The following is a 21,667-nucleotide window of genomic DNA, read 5'->3' as shown; positions in this document are numbered from 1 at the left end:
TACATTTGGATTGAAGGCAAAGCAAAATCCATCCCTGCTCACTTGGACCTGGCTTCCCTGCTAGAGCACCAGTGTTAACATGGACGATGAAGAGGTACCGGCTCACGTTTACGAAGAGGGAAGAATGGGGGTGCGGAGAATACGCCGGATAAGATTTTCAGCTTGGAAGCACTGTTTAGATCCTGTTTAGAGGATCTTGTGTAGGTTCCTATCCAAGATACATAGAGAACCCATGACTTTTTTCAATAGCTTAGCCTTGGGGACATACACAGAGGTCTTTGTTGCAGAGGTGGGTGCAGTGGACTGAGAAATGAACATTATTCCTGAGAACGAACAGCATCAGGCACAGTCTAACGGACTTGAAATGCTTTAGCTTATTCCACCATAAACAGGTGTTTAGCCCCATCTCATAGAGTCCTGGAGAGGACAGGGACATAAACAGCAGTGGTTAGTAGGGGCGCTGTAAGTTTGTCTGTTTGTCTGGCTCCATCTACTTCTCTGCCTAGAATGTGCTTCCAGACTCAAAGCTCTTCAAAGTCTGGCACTCATTTTTCTCAGAGCCGCACCATAATGTGGCTTCTAATGAGGGTAAGACAGAGAGCTCTTATCTAGGCTGGAGAAGGAAGTTGGCAATGCCTGACCAGGGGAGGAGAAGTGAGACACTGCTGTTGTAACTCACACTGCCTTCTTCCTTTTCTAGACCGAGGTGGGAGGCCTTTGAACCTACACAACTTGCCATGCTTCCTCCCCCGGAGGCACAGCCTCCGTACCAGTCCAAAATGCGCTACAGACTGAGCTCTGTGAGGCTACAGGCTTTCATTTCTCCACCCTTGTATTTAGGCATCACCTTTGGCATAGCAGCTGGCACGTGATCAACATATTTTTATTAAATGAATGTTATCACCCTAAAAGAAGCAGAAGAAAGCAGAAGGGAACTCATCTAGCCTGGTCACACAGGGAACGCTGGATGCAGGTTCTGATAACTCTGTGAGCAGACACTAAGTAGTACTTCTTTGGCTACATATTTACATTGCTTCACTCTTGAGCCCATCTATGAGATCCCCTAATGGTTATAAATGTAACACTGGAAATGAAACACAGAAGAGAAAAGAAGGAGAGCGGAAAGATCTGAAGTAAGAGGATTCTGAGAATGGAGTCCAGTCTAGAGAGCACCCCTGCAGGCTGGGCTTGCAAACCTGCCAGGCTGTTAGGGCAGGTGGCCCAGAAACTAAAATAGCAGTGGCTGATTCCTCTATTAGATCGACACAAAGAGACACCATGGAATTTACTGCGAGGGAAGAATTTTTTTAAAAACTTTTAAGAATTCCTGAGAACCTTTCTCTGGCATTATAATTAAAATCAAAAGCTCTTATTAACATATAAGGCCGGAACAGGAAAAGATATTCAAGATCTAACATGAACAAAAGCAAGTTACAAAATATAGTTTTTCTTTTGCTTTAAAAATGTTATTAGTGTGTGTGTAGAAAATATGTGGAGGGAGATGATCTAAACTGTTCATACTGTTCATGCATCAGGAGTTAGAATTATGAGGAAATTTACTCTTTTCACACATTATGGGGTGGGTGCACTCGGTACATTATATATTTCTATAATAATAGAATTTTCTTTCATAATTAATATGTATTATATTAGATGTGATCAGAAAAAATAAGAAATGTAAAAGTAAAATGAAACAAAAAAAAATGTCTCCAAAAAGTATCTTTATCAAGAAAGACGTCAAAGAAAAATATTTGGTAACCTAAAGGAGTGTTTTGAAACCATATTCTTTGGGACTCTAAAGGCTCCTCACACATTCTCTGAGAGCCAGCACAGGGCAGGAGGGGAAATGATCTCCAGACATGCTCCTACCCAAACTTCTCAGTTCAGTATTTCACTTTCATATTTTAATAACGAAGTCCTGCTGAAGGAAGTCTATAAACTTATTATCTAAAACAGGTGCAACTATTTCTGAAATGTTCCTCAAAGCACTTTCTGGGGCTTGAGTAAGCTCTCCAGGAAAACAGATGTATTTTCCCTTGTGTTTTCTGAGCACAAGATTTTAATACCCAGCTTGTTAGTGGAAGGCCTGCTGCATGTCTGAGCTGTCTGGCTAGAAAGCTGGGTGCTCCGTGCATAAGGACCCTCTGTTCAAGAAGGCCGAGGCGGCAGGGAGCCTCTCCTCCTCCACCATCTGGCCAGCCTCTCTGAATCATGGTCAGCCATCCAGAAGCAGAAGATTCAGGATCACCAGAGACTATTTTCAGATGAATGAGAACTCAAGCCCGAGCAATTAGAAATAGGTCAATGACTTTTTAAAGCAACTTTCTTAAAAGAGGATGCTTTTCTTTGCAAAATTCTTCTTTCTCATCACTGGTCTTTCTTTAAATAGAATATGGTGACTGCCTATAAATCCTTTTTCTTGTTTTTAGAAGTCTTCTGTCACAGAACTCTTAAGTATTTTTGGAGGTTACTTGTATTTCTCTAGGCTTGTATTCTTAAGAAAAAAATCTGACTTGAGAAATATAAATGTGAGCTTCAATATTTGAGGTAAAATGTCTGTATTTTCTAGAGTTAAAAAATGCTTTTTAGAAATTTTAATTTTTTCATTTGGCTCTTCATTATCTGTAATAACCAGGGGAAATTTTTCAAATGAAATCCTTTTCCTTGTTTTGTTTACTCTTCCTGACTTTCACAGCCATATCCTCATCTGGATTCTTATTGGGTCAAAACTACTAAGGCATTTTCTGTGCATTATATCTGCTTCCTGCCGGAGACCAGCAGAACCCATCTGCGAATTTCTGCTTCGGAACCAGCAGGGGGAGCTCACTCACACGGGAATCTGAATCCATTTGTACAGCGATGGTGGGAAAAGCAACCCAACTTTCTTCAGTAAGACCGTCCATTTTGCATTAGGATAAATTATCACATGATAAGCAACAGGTTACTGACAGTGGTGCTGTGATAAACAGAAGAGTTCTTGAGAGAATGTATTTAGAGACAGCCCAGCCTCAATGGCAAGGCCACTGCCCAAAGCAGATACACACTCTTCCTGTACCTGTTTTTCAAGGCTTGGCTTGCTAAGCTGTACAGTCTGAGGTCCAGCGAGTCTGGTCCCTGGAGTAGCTATCACAATGCTGGTGAGCTGGGCCATAGGGAACGTTTTGGCTATGGTTGCAGTCTGCCCATTGACGACACGGACGGGATGGATGGAATTCTGGGAGGTAGGGAGGGTCGTGGGAGTGAACTTGGTCAGCATGACAGGCCTCTGGATAAGTTGAGGAGCTGCAAGCATGGGAGGAGGTGCTGGGGCAATAGGAATGTTATTCTGGGCCACAGGCTTGGGTCGAACCTATGGGGAAAGAGAACAATTTTCATTATTACTTCAAGAAATTTCTCAAGTCTTGTAAGTCTAAGACATTGCCAGGTCTTTTATACTATACATGTGAAGAGGTACTGAGTACCAATATTTATTAATATTCATTTTGGTGTTATTAATCCTATACATATCAGGATATACAATCTTATAGAAGACACATTAGCTCTTAATAGTGTCCAATCGCTACCCTAAAACGTGGTTCTTCTGAATCCAAACCTTAGCCCCCTTTCCCATTCCATGCTGCTTCCTCAAGTCAAGGTCAAATGCCTAATCCAGAGACTGGTCTCACCCAGAACCTGTGTCCAGTATGGTAATAATGCGGCCAATGATCTTAATTCACATTCTAAATTTCTTCATATCCATGACTTCAATTCAGCCCAGCTCCTTGCCCTCTTAATTCCCTGTTCTTCGCCACTCCTCCTCTAAGTCACATTTGTGGACTTCCTCTTCCTCTGCCCAATCCTAAACATGAAGTATTTCTCAGAGATTTGTTCTAGAACCTCTTTTCTTCCCAATCTCCTCACTCTTCCTGGGAGTTTTCACCCATCCCATGGCTTCAATAACCATCTGTCTTGAAAACGTCCATCCACACTTGTATCTCAGGACTAGACGTTTCCTGAACTTCAGAATCATATACTCAACTTCTTGTCATGTATCTCTACTTGGAAATCTCATCAGAAATTAAAAATAAACATGTCTAGGGGCCCCTGGCTGGCTCAGTCAGTGAAGCAAGAGACTCTTGATCACAGGGCTATAAGTTTGAGCCCGTGTTGGGTGTAGATTACTTAAACAACAACAAAACCAACATGTCTAAAACTCATCTATTTCTTCCTCTAACCCTCTCTTCTTCCTATTATCATCACCTTGACAAATGGCTTTCTTGCTAAATAAACTTCAGAACTATTCTTGATGCTTCCTACTCCATCTCTACTTCCTAAATCCTTCTCAAGTATGTCTACTTCCTATCTTTACTGCCACTTCTCTACCTTATGTTTGGCTTACTGAAACAGTAACAATACAGTTAAAAGCATGAGGTCAGCCTTGCCTGGGTTCAAATCCTGATTCCTACCAGGTAGCCTCAGTAACATATCTGATGCAAGGCAACATTTTTCAAATTTTCTATACAGTGACCCTATGGGCAAAATCCTTTCCCCTAAGGCATGAAATTTTGACCTTCAGTTAACTCTCCAGCTCTGTTCCCCTGGAAACCTGGTTAAGGGTAAGAATGTCAACTATGTTACCAGGCAACATTGCTTAAGGTAGAAAACGATCCCTCACTGCTACACTGAATCTGAACGGGGAGCATTATAAACACTTGATGGGACATCATGCTTTGGGCTTCATGAAGAGGGGTGACTCTTGTAACTGAGCCCGTCCATTGGGGGGACCTTGAAAGCTATGACTACAGACCTGTTACAGGATACCCTGGCTCTTGTGAGGCCTCAGATTGTTGTGCCAGGCTGGTTCTACCACTGTCCTGATCGGGGATCTCATGTCCCTGCACCACAGCTATCACTAGACAGCTGCAGAGACTGCTACATGCGCTGAAGAAAAATGTCTGATGCTGTCTTGCTGGTAAGCTCTGGCTTCTGTCTTATATTGTTCCAAGCAGACTGGTACCAAGTGTGGGACAGTCTTGGGAGTTTGAATATTAGGCTGAACTTAAGATAACCGTTAAGTGGTATGGGGCGCCTCGGTGGCCAGTCGGTTGAGTGTCGGACTCCTGGTCTCTGCTCATGCTATGATTTTGCGGTTCATGGGTTTGAGTCCCATGTCGGGCTCTGCACTGACAACACAGAGCCTGCTTGGGATTCTGTTTCCCTCTCTCTGCCCATGAGAATGTGCTCATTCTCTCTCTCTCAAAATAAATAAACTTTAAAAAAAGAAAAAAAGAGGAGCCTGTGGTGGCTGCTGCAGACACACAGCAGGGAATATATTCATATTGCAACCAGCACACACATATACACATATATTTATATCCCTATAAAACAAAAACTTCATGAAACATTACATATGTGCTATGTACTCTAATATTCCATATTCTGTTTTGTTGATTTTACTTAAAAACTGGTTATATTATACTGATTTCACACAGCCTACTAATGGGTCATGACCCACTGTTTGGAAAACATGGACTAAGCCCTAGGTTCCTTACCTAAAAAAAAAAAAAAAAGGGAATACCTATTTTCACGGGGCTATTGTGAAGATTAAAATAGATAACCCATAAAAATGCCTCACACAGTAGGTGGTGCACAGCAGGCATCTTTAAACATTAGCCATTATTACTGTTGATGATGTCCTAACTATACCTCGTGCCCATGGTCTTGATCATCTCCAATCTATTCTCCACACAATGGCAAGATGAAATTTTCTAAACAAAGATCTGATCATTTCAAGTACTTGTTTCAAAATGTTTTCATGGATCCCCTGTGTTCCTGGGTTTATCCCAGGGCCTTTTGCTCCAATTCCCACATAGCCTCGAAGGTGTCACAAGATCCGGCACATGGACTTCTCCAGCTTCACCTCTTACCTTCACCTCTTACCCCATGGCCCACTTTGCCCAGCCAGCCGCATCAAATCTCCTTTGGTTCCTTAAGCTTACATGCATCTCTCCATCCTGGATTTGCATATATGCTCTATCCTCTGCCTAGGACATTTTTGTTCTTCTCCCAAAACTTTGTCAGGCTAACTTTACTAGGATTGTAGGTGTTAGACTGAAAATCAACTCCTCTATGAAACTTTCTATAAAACTCTTAAGATTGGGTTGGATGTCCCTCCCAGATATGGTCAGAGTACCCTGTACTTTCCATAACGGACACTGTAATTGTCTGAACACATGTCTGAAGCTCGCTGAGGGCAGAGAACAGTCTATCTTGGAAACTGGCAAATCCACAGTGCTTAGTGCCTTTTCTGATACCCAAGGTATTTAGTAAGGATTTACCTGATAAATGACTGAAATCATCTTCTCTCACATTAGCAATGCCCATCCCTACCACACAGGCAATTCAGAAATCATTTATGGCCACTGACCACAAAAATTCTTTTCCTTTTTCTCTTTGCATGCAACATGGGGCCTCAGATGGGAACTCCTAGCCTTTCTACTAAGCAAGTCAAGTACCCTCAAAACCCAGACTGGGGCAATCCTGACATTCTGCAATGAGAATGGCGAGTTCAGTCCAATTATTAGAAGAATATTCCCAGGAGAATATGGGCGAGCAGAGCTGTTTCAGTCTAGGCAGAAAGTTCCCTGTGTAGACCCCTGCCTGTACTGACCCTGTGTAGACCCCTAGTCTAAACCTTCATAGGCAAGGCTTTGTGTTTAAGTATGATGCTTAATGTTGTCACTTACCACAGTAAAACTAAATAGTTTCTACTGGTTAGTTTGGCTACTGTTTCCTTCCCTACTTTCTTTGGCATATGGGGCATAAAAAAGTAGTAATTACATTCTTTCCCCACTGGCAGGCAGGTTTGGTTACACTCCCAGGAAGTTAACATTATATAAGGTTTAAAATGGTGCTATCTTAAATTTTCCTTTTCTTCTCATCCCCCTGCTTCTGCCTTTGGTCACTGCCCAGAAACCCTAGTGATAAAATAAGTCTCTTCATGGTATAGAAATCAGCAGGTAGAATCTTTAGCCATGTCAGATGTGAACACAGCTGAGCTGATAAGCACACGTCAGGGTGCTTAGAAAGGGCCCATGAGGACGTGTGTCTCACCTCACCCATCGTTGGGCCTGTCACGGATTTACTCACCTGTGGGAGGAAGTTTGGACGTGGAGTGAGTCGAGGAGGAGGGATAAACTGTGGTACTTTGATGGGCTGAGGAGGTGTTGCCTGAACCTGCTGAAAAATGGGAAAAATAAACCGGAGGACAATAATTGTTTAGTATCAAAGCTTAGGCGTTCTTACAGTAATTTTAGCATCACTATTCTCTGGGTCAGACAATACTTTCTACAAGTTTTCGTTGTAGAATTAACCGTATGAATCGAGCCTTAAGAAAACTTTTTTACTCTCCCACCTGCATGCTCCAGCCTACAAAATGAACCATTTCATTTCCTTACATGCCTCACGTAAAACACAGCAGGCTCGGCAACCTTAGACAACTTCCTTTGACATCCAAGAACTCTTGCATGTACATATTTTAAAAGTCAAGACTGGATCCCAAGTAAAATCAAACTTGCTGCCTGGCCAAATGGGCTTTTTCCTAATAGAAGAGCTTTATCTAGCAGCGAACAGCTTTGTTTCTGAAGAGAATTCTCTAGCTCTCAACATTTGGCTGACGGAGCTGGTTGCTTCTCTCAAGATTCCTGGTAAGTGCTGAAGCGTCACTTCACTGCTGTCTAGTCTTTCTCGTCTCTGGTCATCATTTAAAAGCCACCAAAAGCTCTCAGCTGCCATGTTAAGAAAGGATTTTCCAAACCACAATTTGGTTATATTTCCCCAAGCTTCAGAGAACATCAATTTCTAAACGGTTTTACCCTTGAATCTCATCAACAATTTTTGTTCAAATACTTCTTCTCAAGGGATCTTTTTTTCTGATGGACCTCGGACATGGATACTGTTAATCTGTGAATTTCTTGTATATCTGTAAAGTGCCTCTGCTTGCTCTAGTACTTCCTGGGTGCAGCCAATTTCAAGGATAGTGAACTAAAGGAATTCGGCAGGGAGGTTCCCCCAAATCAGTAATACAGAACCGGAGAGTGCACGCACTCAAGTTTCATAGACAGGTCTGGGAACAGGATGGAGAGAGACTCGTGAAGCAGTGTGCATGCTGCCATGAAGGCCACTCCCCCACAAGTCACGTCAACTTTGAACTCAGGTTTTGGTCCTTGGTGTCAAGGACACTTCTATAGTCATCTGAGCACCCAGCAGGAATGCCATATTCCCTTGTCAGCCCCAGAGGAAAACTTGGGATGGCTGAATGATGGGAGACTGAAAAATCCAGCAGGAGCATAAAACGGGTATACTCTACAAATGCATATCCTGAACCCTCGCATGTGGGCACACATGAGTAGCAGCTGCTGGCTTACCAGAGTGACTGTGTTTTTTGCCACAATTTGGACAGCCTCTGCCCCAGGCCCAGTGACCTTACTAGACGTCTGGAGGTTGACTGGTGTGTTCTGCACATCAGTGCTGAGCACAGCCTTCTGACTGTTGATGGCGGTCACCATAGCAATGGCAGGTCTCTGGCCCACAACAGAGGCAGGCATGGTCGCAGTTGCTGCTTTCAAGACGAGAGGTAGTGTCTTTGTGGTAATCATAGAAGCTGTAGTTACAGTCTTCTAGGAGACATGGAGAACAGATATTAGGACACTGAAGTGTGACCCCACTAAGCAATATGCTGCTAATCCCCAGAAAAAACAATCCGATGATTCTCATAGTCAACTTCCTCACTAGAACATTCCTTATGGGTACGCACAGCACACTTCTTACTATAGGGAAAGATAATCTCTAGTTTGTGCCAGAGTCTTCAAATTTAGCTTCAAGTTCATAGTAATAACTAAAGACAGGTATGGGCACAGGATTTTCAACAATGAATGGGGTGGGTTTACAGATACAGAATATGAGTACACCTATTTATTCTGGTTTTTTATTCTTTTCTTGCTCTCAATTTAAACTCTGTAGCAATTGCAAATCAATGAGGTACACACCATCTCTATCTTTAATTGCTAAAACCTCATCAATATGAAGAAAGCTCTCATATAATTCTGGTTATCTGCCTCCTGTGACACAAAAGCTAGGATGAAAGGACAGTGTCTTTTCATTCTTTTGAGTGTCACCCTAGAGAGGAGGAAGGGAGACTCGTGTGAGAAAGTGCACAATTGTTGCCTCAGAGGCAGTAAATCCCAAACTCTAGATAGTAAAACCTATTAACCGACTAGTTTTGTAAATGCCAGCTCTTAATACCAAAGGGATGTGAGTCACTAACTACCATTTCTTCTCTGGAGGACTGCTGCAGAAGCGATCAAAGATCCAGTGAAACATGACAAGGTGGAAACAAACACCTGCGTTTCAAAAGGCCTTATAGATCAGAGGCTGAACAGAGGTGGCCAGGCTGACTGATGCTCCACAAAGTGCTATCGCTGCTCTGTGGCTGGAGTTTCCAGACTTCCAACTAGAGTAATTAAAGGGGCCAGTCACGAAACGAGAACACACAAACAACCTCATTACACGGCACACATCCCTCCCTAATGCCACTACTCACTCCAGATCCAAACATTTCAGGGACGTGACAGTTTATCTGGTCCAACATGCTGGTTCTTCTGATTTTGACACAACTCCACTTTTTTCCTCTTATTCTACACTTGCACTGTCCGGTTTGGTAGCTACCAGCCACACATGGCTATTTACATTCAAATTCAAATTAAATTAAATTAAAACATCAGTTCCTCAGTTACACTGTCTACATTTCCAGTGCTCAAGAGCCACGTGTGGCTAGTGGCTACCAAACTGGACAGTGAAGATTTCCAACATGGCGGAAAGTTCTATTGGACAGCATTGCTTTGAAAACCATTGCAGTGAAAAGAACCCCACTGTCCCCGAAATAGATCTGGACAAATCCCCTTATGCATTTCTATTTCAGTGACTATGTCAGTATTTGTGTATTAAGTTATTTTTTTCTAGGTAATTCTTTATTTCTATGTTCTGCCTTAAACACACACATACGTCACCTAATCTTTTAACTTCTTTATTTTCTTTCAATGAAAACAATTAATGATCTGGCCTCATCTATCCCATCATAGCCTATGAGCAATGCTTATAATTAAAATCACCCAAATCTTTGTTTCCTCACTAATCAACAGCACAGACGTGTCTCACTGTCCTTGCCACGGCCTCCTCAAAGGTGAAATGGGAGGAAGAGGGGAACACTGATATTTGTTCTGAAAAGTAGCAGGTCATCTACTATCTATCCATGATAAAAACCAAATAAAAGCCAATCATTAGAAATAGTACGGGAATGTAGCAGGAAGGTCGGACTTTACATTGCCAGCTATTTATAACAAGTGTTTTTAACCTGGTGCGGTATTAGCCCTACCTTTCAGTTCAAGACATTAAAACACAAAGAACTTGGTGAGCAAGTCACGCCAGATGGCATTCAATCTTGTTCCCAGCACAGGTTATGGAAGTAAAAGCTCTAATCAGCAGAACTCGCTGACATGGATTTTAAAAATGGTTGTGCGCATTGTGGCTGCTTTGGAAGAGGTCGTGTAGTTTTGTCTGAGGCATCCTTGGTTCAGGTAAATTATCATCAATATTTTGAATAATCTAATATGCTAAAAAAGTGAGTAAAACCTCAAACTCACCTGAATTAAAATACTCACCATTAACCGCAACCCTTTAAAAACCCTGAAACCTAACAAGTTTGTTCACATCTTAAGTTAGCATTTTTTTCTCCTGTATATTTTTAGTTGTAGCTAATTTCAGAGCATGTATTCTAGCATCTATAGAATTCTCCGTACATACAGGCACAAGACCTGGTACTATATTTACCAATGAAAACTTTCTGAAAAATATATTTATGGGGCGCCTGGTTGGCTCAGTCGGTTAAACGTCTTACTCTTGGTTTTGGCTCAGGCCTTGATCTCACAGTTCCTGAGTTTGAGCCCCACATTGGGCTCATGCTGGCAGTGCGAGGCCTGCTTGGGATTCTCTCTTGCTCCCTCTGCCCCTCCCCTAGTTGCGCGCATGCACGTTCTCTCTCTCTCTCTCTCAGAATAAATAAACTTAAAAAAATATACATATTTACTAACTACTTACTGACACCAGGTATTGACACAGATATGGCTTAAATCTCCACCCCTGGTCTGGTGCTTACTGTATTCTAAGTGCTTGGAAATATAAACCAACGTCTTGGGAGTGTTAGAGTTTAGATGACAAAGAGAATCTAGAATTTTGAAATCCAAACCTAACAAAAACCTCTGACCTCTCTGGCAGGAGGAAGAGAAGACACAGAGAGGAAAGGTGTCCAACAACAAGTAAAATTATTTTTCTGGAATCTGTGATTAGTCTCTGGCTGGTTGATGCCGCCCAATTGTGATCAGCTTCAAGGTAAGTTAGTTTCCACACAGCTTCATGAAGAGGTTAATTCTGACAAAACCCAAACTGCACGAACTAGAGGTTAATGCAGAAATACAGCCCAAGGAGCACTGAAAGCAAAATCCTTTTTATTTATTTATCTTTTTACTAAGTTATTATTGTTGTTTACCTGTGGAACATGAGGTATTGATTTAAAACAGACAAGCTCTAATGAACAAATGAGAACTTAAAAGGATTACTACTACTATAGGCTCTAATGAACTTATGTCTCCATTTTAGACTACTTTCCTTTAATTTTGAATGGAAGGTAACTGTTGCACACTTAGAAGACTACAAATAGGACCACCCCACCCTCCTTTTTGTCCATAAGGGTTTATTTTCTACTTGGTTTTATTAACTGCATCCTTCTTTACATTTGTATTACACTGTTTAAAATGACAGGGTGTGAATTGATGTTGAAAGGTATACTTGTATTCAACTCTTATTCTTTTTTTTCTTATAGATTGAAAAAAAGTTCAAAACCTACCTACAAGGATGAGTTTGAATTAACTGAGTAAAGGGAACTGGTCCCCCCCAACTCCCCATCCCTTGGTCCATGCTAGCCACCGACTTAGAATAGAAAATTTCTCTTCCTAGCATCTCCTCTATGCCTATATTAGCTACTACTTAATAGCCATTCTTTTCTGAACTTAGATAGTATAGGACTTATGGACTGTGCTCAACCCCAGAGGTTCTGTCATGCACTGGAGGGCTTCTAAGAGCTAGCCTTTGTCTCCCTTTCTCTCCCTCACCATTATTTCCCGGAGTTCAGGCTACAGCTACGCCAGCCTCCTTGCTACTCCTTGGGTACATGTTTACTTCTGTGACTCCATGCTTTTGTTTACACTGTTCTCTACACCTGTGATGCTCTTCCCCTCTGCTCCTTCACGGATATCGAATTCATCTGGCCACATCGTGATCAAATGCCACCTCCTTTATGAAGCATCTCTGATCCATCTAGTTAAAATGACTCTGTCCTATGGTCTTTTCACAGATCTTCACTGGTACTTTCATTTTATTCTTGTCAGCGGTTTACATTTTCCTCTCCTCTAGATTTTCAAAATTCTTGAAGACAGAGATCCCTGTCTTATTTGTGAATCTATCTTCTACACTGCCTAGCACAGTGTTCGCATATAATAGAGACCCAATAATATTTACAGAATGAATGAAAATGAAGTAGACTAGATTCTAGGCAGCGTCCAGGACTACCAGAATCTAGCACACCGAGAACATCCAATAAATACTGATGGTTTACTGTAAGACAGAAACCAAAAACTTGAGAGTCTTTTGGCTTTTAACATTAAACTCTGCATTTAACGAAACTATAATATAAAACAAGCTTAGCTAAATCAATTAACTATATCAGGCGGGCTACCAGGTGGAGAGCCGCCATACAACACTGTTTTGAGGGCAGCCCCTCACTCACCATCCCAAAGCCACACAGAACTCAGATTACTAGGGAAGGGATAGCTACTGTAAGTATTCCAGAAGTGTTTTATTTCCTCTGATTGGTAGGACAGGGAATGTTACTTGAACAGAAAATTTCTGGGTTAAGAGAGAAAACTCCCACATATTAGGAAATAATGAATTCTACCACACTCCTTCCATGTAAACACTTTCTGATCAAACTGTATTTTGCCAAGAGGACAAACTAATCAACTCCAACAAAAGTAATCTGATAAGCAATCCTTTGGAAGAAATATAAATCCTGGTCAAGGGGCTTTAAAAGTCAGTCTGAATGCCTAATTTTCAAATAGCCCTGGAGTAGAGATCATGGTAAAATTTATACTCTAGCAATCTGATTTACAAAGGAATTATTCTTTTTCCTACTTTGGCATTTTCTAGAACATTGGCTTTTTTTTGTTTGTTTGTTTTTGGTCTTATAGGGCAGTACAGAAGAGCAGTGAATGGACAGACGTTTTCACCAGAATATCTGGGTTCAGATCTTGGCTCTACCACACAGACTACCTCCATGATTCTAGAAAGTTACTTAATCTCTCTATGCCTTGGTTTTCTTTTCTAAAAAATGGAAAATAATAATAATAATAATACCAGCCTTTTAAGGGTTCAGGTAAAGACTGTGTATGTTGTTCATGTAAAGCACTCAGGACGGTGGCTGTAAACAACCTCCTCCACTAAATATTACTTCTCTTTAGTAATCTTTAGTATTTCTAGAAGTGATGCAGTTTTCACTCACAAAATGTTATAGATGAACCAGCCCAGTGTCCACACACAGTGAATAACCAAGTAAACTATAATCTTTTTCTCTACATATAAAGACACAGTGAGGACTTGGTACTGGTAGGTGAGAGGTGCTCATGCTTAGGTTTCAGAAGATCCCAACGTCCTTGAAATGATGTGCAAAAATGAGTGTATTAGGTGTGAATGTGTATTATTCTGGAGAGAGACCCACAGCTTTCAGCAAGTCATACAGGGGTCACAACCCCTAAGAATCAGGAGCCACTGCTCGACCATCCCACTTGAAAAGGCATGCCCGCGTCACGTGTAGGTGTGTGGAGACGAAGCCTGAGTCAGAGCGTTAGTAAGCCTCCAGTTCTTAGTTCCAGTTTAGACCCATAGCTTTCATTTCAGAGTTCCTTTAGATTCATATGCTCATGAATATGGACTCAGAACAGAGTATTTTGTTTCTCTGAATGATGGAAACATAGCACCCTCCTTCTGAATGTCTCTCTACCTGGTTCCAAAACTACCGCTCCTGGAATCCCCACATCTAACCGCTAAGGATTCCAGAAAAACAATTCCAGAAGAGGCATAGTTACGGAGATTTTTAGAACAAGTGCCAATAAATACTTCCACAAATTCAAACTAAGATCTTAGTCCTGTTCTAACACCAAGAAGTGATTTTCCTTTGTCACTGACTACCCTTCCCGTCCTCCTCAGGCAGGCGGGAAATCAGGTAACTTTTGCTAGTAATGCCATTTCCTTCTGCCAATGAATTTCAAGCGATTTCTGCCCCAGTTTATAGTATAGAAAAAGTAACCGAAACAAATTTGTCTAGTGGAGCTTAGCTCTGTGTTAGGCAGGCCCCAGTTCCGCACGCCCACAGCTAAGGCCGGGGCGAGGAGCCGGCGCCCGCGCACACGGTTACCTGGGAAGCGGTCAGGCTGGGGGAGGGCGCGGCCGGCTGCGCGTGGTGGTGGTGGTACTGCTGCTGCTGCAGCGGCTGCAGTGGTTGCTGCTGTGCTGTTTGTAGTTTGTTTTCCGACTGTGGCAACGGCTGTATCTGGAACTTGTCTGGTTGTTCTTGCTTGACTATCAGGTTCTTCCGTAGCTGTTCAACTACTCTTTTCTACCCAATGAAGACAAAAAGAAACAGTGTCTATCAGAGTATTGTTCTGTCAGCTCTGTAAAATGCTCAGCCACCATATGCCTCTGACGCCTTTCTGTAACTAGCTTACTCTGGAACTTGTTACATCTGAAATGCACAGATTCCACATAGGAGAAACCAATACCGAGAGAAACATTTTATGTACCAAGGGAAACCGAGCCACACGGATGAGAAGGAAACGTGATGGAGATCACACCGCGGAGCTCAGATTCCTGGACTATGATCAGCTTGGCGTGCTAGGCTGGAGGGCCACACAGCAGAGCACCGAAGACATGACTCTGGGGACACAAATTCCAGTTTTGCTACTTACCAGCTCTATGTTCGTCAAGTTACTTAACCTATCTGGTCTCATTTCCCGTTCTGTCAAATGAGGTGATTAACGAAATCCTTAGGGTTCTTCTGAATGAGTACCAAACAAGCTGCTGGGTGTGAAGCACTCACAACTGTGACCGGTACCTTGTCGGCCATCTTACATGTTATATCTGATAACACAGACACCGGTCATACTAATTTCTGTTGTTCAAACCAACGTCATGTTTCTATCTCGGTTTCAGACATTAAGCAGACTTTTAAATAGAGAAATCTTGATCCCAGAAATATGCAATACAGACAGTGGTCATTCTAAATTACTTAAATGTGTAACTCATGACAGGACCTCTTTTCGGGGATAGGATCTGTGGAAACCCATGTTTGTTCAGGCAGAGTAGCAATTTAGTTACATGGGATCAAAAATGTAAACCTAAGGTTTCTTGAATTTTCTAGACCCTGTTCCAACCCAAGAAAAATGCGTATTTGGATACTTTCATTACTATAATACATTTCAGCAGAACATAAGCTCCATGAAGGCAAGGACATTTTGTTCACAGCTATACTCTGGGCTAGAATCATGCGGCTAGGTAAACGTCTCTTCACAGGATGTGTAAAGTGATGGAACTAGAGACCCACATATGACTCTGAGAACGTGTAATATAAAACCAAACCGAAACAAACAAACAAACAAACAAAAAACCCAACCATCTGGGGCCACTCTTGGACTGCTGCTTTTGCCCTGACGGCTGGAAGCAGGTAGAAACAGCACTCCTCACACACTTTCAAGTGAGTTCACCAGCTGAGAGGGGTGTTATCGCTGATCAAACAGACTGCCATCTCCTAATACAGATTATGAACGGAGAGAAAGAAGTGCAGGTCTTTAAATAAAGGATTAAGTAAATAAAACCATATGGCCAGGTTGGTTTTCAAACTCCTGCTTCTGATTCTAACCAATTTCGTTGCACATATTCTCCCAAGAATTCAAACTTGTAAGGTTACTTGCCTATTTGAACATTAAAATATTTACAAAATGGATTTTTAAAAACTTTAGGTCAATACAAAATATATCCTTTTTTTAATGTTTATTTTTGAGAGAGAGAGAGAGAGAGAATGAGAACGAGCAGTGGAGGGACAGAAAAAGAGGAAGCCAGAGGCTCCAGAGCAGGCTCCACGCCGTCAGCAGAGAGCCTGACGTGGGGCTCAAACTCATGAGCTGGGAGATCATGACCCGAGCTGAGGTTGGACGCTCAACCAATGGAGACACCCAGGCGCCCCGATACAAAAATACATCCCTGAGAGACTTTTTTATACTTTTATCACTGACTATTTTTTAGACAATGAAAATATCAGATAAAGGCCACTTCTGGTGGGGGGAAAAGTCTGCTAAACTTTATACTCTGCTCGCACTGCCTCTTTGAGTAGTTAAATATTACAAAGTAAAAAAAAAAAAAAAAAAAAGGATGGAGAGTCCAAACTCTTTGCAGAAACCATCTGCAGAATAGTAAAAATGCAAATTAATAAAAATATCAAATTCTTATAAAAATTAACTTTCAAGCCTTCAAAATTCTATTTCTCCAGTATAAAAGACAGAGTAACTGAATGGATACAGTTTAGAAGGGAAGTGGTGGAGGTGGCAGTACAGATAATTTAAGTATCACATGTAGATTTTTGGTGACTACCAGAACATTACACACTTTACAGTTATGTTATTCAGAGTTGCTGTCAGTCCTGCTTCCTAACATATAACCAGTATTAAACAAATATAGTAACGAACTAGCTAAAGTGCAGCATCAGTAGCTCCAGACAGGGCCTCCAAGAACATCTACAAACAAAACAAAACAAAAACCACACCCAGCTTAAATCAGGGGAAGAGAGAAACCATGAGGAAATAATATAACACAAATGTGACACCTGCCAAAAAATAAACTTTGAACAAAAACAGCACAGGAAATGAAATAATTACTATACCAGGCACAAAAGGAAAGGGTATTTTTCCCCCTCGACAGCCAGCCTGGGGAAATACAATGCGCTCTCCTACGTAACTGCCTAGCTGGGGTAAAGCAGAAGCCAGAGACAAAGCCCGGAACCCACTGCCAGTGCTGTGTACAACAGAAGGGAACAGTAGGGGAAAGAGCGAGAAAGGGATGCAGGCTAGAGTACTCTGCAGCCATATGGCTAGAACAAGGTGACGACCAATCAGAACCAGAATCAGGAAAGTGGGAGTCAGTGAGTCACAGTGCATTCACAACTGTTCCTCCCCCAGGGCCTGAAACAAAGCCTGTAGAACCAGTGGGGAGGCACAGGGATCAAAATACTTGCAAAACTTAAATTAGTCTTTGAAAGAAAGAAGGACAAAAAAAAAAAAAAAAAAACAAAAACAGGAAGAGAAGAAAGCCGTGCAGATTGGACACAGGTCAGATCATATGAGCTAAGTAAAATTTTCTTTGAAAGACGATTCTGGTATATTTCAGAGTGCCATGCAGAAAAATGCACTGCTCCTGAACTTGTTGTGTTCACAGTAGAAGAATACCAAGTGTGTAGTTGTGCATGCCTACGAAATTTTTTAAAAACTCAAGATCTGAAGGAAACACTGATGCCTTCTGTCACTTAAATATCTATGACTGCACTTTGAAAACCAACGATCTCAAGTTAGGTGAGCTCTAGCAGTGGAGGCACTCAGGTGGGCAAAAGCCCTGTGTCCTCCTTAAAGGACTAGCTAATCAAGAGAGAGCTGTCCTGCACTTTAGTTGGGTTTTGTAAGTTGCACAATCCAGTCTTGGTCTAGAGCTTAGTCCTGCAGTGCTGGGCGAACCCTGACCTGGAGGAGAACCAGTTCTGGGTGGCAGTGACAGCATTCTGCTACCGAATTTCATAAATTTTAGCTACGTGCTCTCCCAAGCACAATTTTTAAGCATCCTCTCATCTCTATAGGAAAGAGCCTATATTTTTATTATTACATGTTTGAAACAAAGAAATCATGACTTCTGATTCGGCGAGGACTTTTGCTGGTCATTAGTGAAGGTTATACAAAATAAAAAGTTTGGTACTTTCAATGTTATTCACATATGAAGGAGACCTTGGAATGTAGCTAATTATCTTGGAACATTAACCTGAAGGTTTGAGAAAAGGCTAAGTGTCACAAACTGGCCATTTGTCATTGACTAATAAGTTAATGAAAGTTAAAAAGAAAAGGGGGCAGGAAGAGGAGGAGACAAGGAAGGAAAAGCTGCAAAGAATGAAGGCAGAAGGGAGGGAGAAAGTCAGTAACTTATCATCTTCTTTCCTTAATATATTTTCTATAACAATAGGCCAATGGGCCTGGTGTCCAGAATGGCTAAGACCACCCCCTCCAATCAATCCAACTGTCAAGAACTGCTCCATAAACCCAGCCTGTAATTCCAAGCCTCAGATTCCCCTGACATTCTCATCACTAGGTTTTATCAGTGCTTGTTCAGGCAGAAGAGTTCACAGAGCCTATAACACTTCAAGTCACAGTTTCTGAGACAGGTAGTCACGGTGATCAATATTGTGACATTCAGCGATACTATCAACATGTTCCTACAACAGCAAGACGAGTCCCAAAGAAAAATACAGAAGTTTGTAGGTCCAACTCAACAGAAAATCGGGTTCGAGGTTCAGCTATGTAAGTGAATCATTCCAAGTTCCAGGGCACCAGTCAACACAGAAGGGAGATGCAGAGATGGCAGGACAGCCCCCATGCCTCCAATCAAGCCACTACTTTATTCCCATCAAAGTGTCACACAAATTTTAGAAAGCTTCTCTCAAAAGGAACTCCAGGTGCAGGGCCTTGCCCTCCATAATTGCATGTCAGTGATCAGTCAGTCATTCAACTTGTCTGTGTTCCATTTTGTGTTATCCGTTTTGTATCAATTATGAGGGGGCCACACCCACTCAGACATCTTACATCCTTTGTCCCCTCCATGAATCAGTCATACAATATGAAAACAGAACCTGCATCCTTCATACTAGAGACAAACTTTTCACAAATACAGAAAGTCAAGAACAAATCTTACCTCTCTTCTACCTAAAATGCAGCGAAAAAATTTTGCAGGTCTTCAGACTCACCAATTGCTCAAGCGAAACAAGGGCTACTAAATTTTTGTGTGCAGAAAAACTAACATGAAGAAACTTACATCTGTTGAAGTCAGAATTTACCCAGACACACACACACACACACACACACACACACACACACACACACACACACACTTTCTACTGTCTGAAATTCAAACACTGCATTTGTAAATAACAGCAATATATATCAACACTGAAGTCACAGGAAGTCTTCAGAATGCTACGATGTAATTATCCTCTGAAGCATAGTGTATGTGTTACTGACATAAAATTAATGACAAAATTAAATCCAGGGTAAAAAGCATGTTTAATAAAAGAAAATAGAAAAAAAAAGGAAACAGAACTTTGAGTGAAGATTCTACCATTTTATGAACAAGAACACAAGGAAAGGACAATAAACTCAAAATAAGCCCCTTACTAATGCACTAAGTAAGATTCAAGGAAAGAATATGCACTGAAGTTATTAGAGGGAATGTTCTAGGGAAGATATGCAGGACAGGATTTTGACAGAGAAGGGGGAGGAATACTGGCAGCAGCAGATATAAAAATATACGTAACTAAAAATAACTGCATTTTATTTGTTTTGTAAGGCACTAGTAAGTTTTTTCCGAACTCTCTGATACTCAGTGTCAGGGTTAAACAGTTTCTAACCTATAAAAACACCTTTTAAAATGGGATATACCCTTTAAACACACCACCTGTTTGACAGAAGCAGTATCTACAACCATCTGATTATTTTTTTTAAAAAAGCCTTTTTTCATGTTCTTATTATTTTATTTTGAGAGGCAGAGAGCGAGCAGTGGAGGGGCAGAGAGAGAGGGAGACACAGAGTTTGAAACAGGCTCCAGGCTCTGAGCTAACTGTCAACACAGAGCCCTATGTGGGGCTCGAACCCACGGACTGTGAGATCATGACCTGAGCCAAAGTCGGACACTTAACCGACTGAGCCACCCAGGCGCACCTACAACCATCTCATCTCATACACAGAACTGTTACGCTGTCTACTAAAGTGATCTGCTTAGTCTTAGAGAGTTGGGAACATTGATACTTTCATAGTTCTGCAAAGTGTCATGGAACTAGGAGAGTACAATACACATGAATTAAGAAACAACAGCAGTTGGGGCACCTGGGTGGCTCAGTTGGTTGAGCGGCCAACTTTGGCTCAGGTCATGATCTCACAGTTCGTGGGTTCAAGCCCCACATCAGGCTCTGCGCTGACAGTTCTCTCTCTGCTCCTCCCCCACTCCTGCTCTGTCACTCTCTCTCAAAATTAAACAAACATTAAAAAAAAAAAGAAACAATAGCAGTTGGAATTACCAGTTTTTTCAATAAAGTTCAAAATTTTCTACATGGATGCTTAACAGATGGTGGAGACCACACATGTCATGGTACTGATTAGACTTTGGCTTATTTTTTTAATTAAAAAAAATATTCTTTGGGGTTTACTCTTCCTTTAAAACACACACACAGATATTTACATCAATAGGTTTTTACATCCTATCTCCAGAGGAGATTAGACCTTCTATTCATATTAATGGGATTTATATTCCATCTCCATAGGGGATTACACTTTATTTGATAGCCTGATTGAAATGTGGTTTACATTTTTCTCACTTAGTCCATTCATGCTCTAACAGACCAACTCCACCCCTTCTTATGCATGACTATAAAAGACTAAGACTGCGGTAGTCAAACGTTACCTAAATCAAGGGATCCTTATGAGAACCTGGGAACTGCCTTTATTTGCATCAAATAAGAAAAAATGTAGCTGCTGTACTCAAGAGAGATGTGGCCCCTGGGGCTCTAAGGTCCTCCCAGGTGTAACACACCCAGATGTGAGGGCAAAATAGCATAAACACAGAGACAGACTAAAAAGAGCACTGCATGCTGGGAATGGTAGTTGTAAGGCAGTTCTCTAAAATAAAAGATAAAGAAGCCAAAATCAGAACCCATTTGGTTTACATTTAACTTCACTATGTTTTTTGAAGCATTAAGCTCTACTGTCCTGCCTACTCGGGAAAAATATTGAGGATCAATTGAATTAACGGTAGAGAATGCTTCAGAAAACTGTCGAGGGCAATGTGAAAATAAGGGATGGTAACCAATGAATAACAGAGTTTGTCTAGGATGAATTTTTAACTCATAGTAACAGCCTACTAAATATGACTTTTACTTCCAGTGTCAATTATACTTCAATCACTTGATTTTTAACATCTAGCCAAATATTTTTGTTAGTTTTTATGTTTTTAATTTTTTTTAATAGTTTATTGTCAAATTGGTTTCCATATAACACCCAGTGCTTCTCCCCACAAGTGCCCCCCACCATGACCATCACCCCCTCCCTCTCTCCCCCTCCCCCTTCAGTCCATGGTTCGTTTTCAGTATTCAGTAGTCTCCCTTAATCTGTGTCCCTCACTCTCCCCCCTTCTCTTTCCCCCTTCCTCTCCCCATGGTCCCCTGCCA

The 21,667-nt window shown here is 41.5% G+C and overlaps 1 protein-coding gene and 1 long non-coding RNA gene across 15 annotated transcripts in view; one reads left to right on the top strand and one right to left on the bottom strand.

The window, feature by feature from the left end:
- Positions 1-21,667, bottom strand: part of PHF21A (PHD finger protein 21A) — a 191,786-nt gene that overhangs the window by 37,531 nt on the left and 132,588 nt on the right. For 9 of the 14 annotated variants that reach the window (XM_029956072.1, XM_029956081.1, XM_029956071.1 and 6 more), the window contains 4 exons: positions 14,561-14,761; positions 8,406-8,657; positions 7,129-7,218; positions 3,056-3,349 (listed from right to left, as the gene is read on the bottom strand). In XM_029956072.1, coding sequence (XP_029811932.1) covers positions 3,056-3,349; positions 7,129-7,218; positions 8,406-8,657; positions 14,561-14,761 — 837 coding nt within the window. The remainder of the gene's footprint in view (positions 1-3,055; positions 3,350-7,128; positions 7,219-8,405; positions 8,658-14,560; positions 14,762-21,667) is intronic. The other 5 variants (XM_029956078.1, XM_029956084.1, XM_029956080.1 and 2 more) reach the window with 2 other exon arrangements.
- On the top strand, positions 10,504-13,527 carry LOC115305956. The gene is made up of 3 exons (XR_003915106.1): positions 10,504-10,613; positions 11,311-11,424; positions 13,338-13,527. It is a non-coding gene; the product is annotated as an uncharacterized LOC115305956 (long non-coding RNA).

The sequence above is a fragment of the Suricata suricatta genome, chromosome 11 (genome assembly GCF_006229205.1).
Source record: "Suricata suricatta isolate VVHF042 chromosome 11, meerkat_22Aug2017_6uvM2_HiC, whole genome shotgun sequence".
Classification (NCBI taxonomy): domain Eukaryota; kingdom Metazoa; phylum Chordata; class Mammalia; order Carnivora; family Herpestidae; genus Suricata; species Suricata suricatta.
This window is presented reverse-complemented; position numbering and strand designations above follow the sequence as displayed.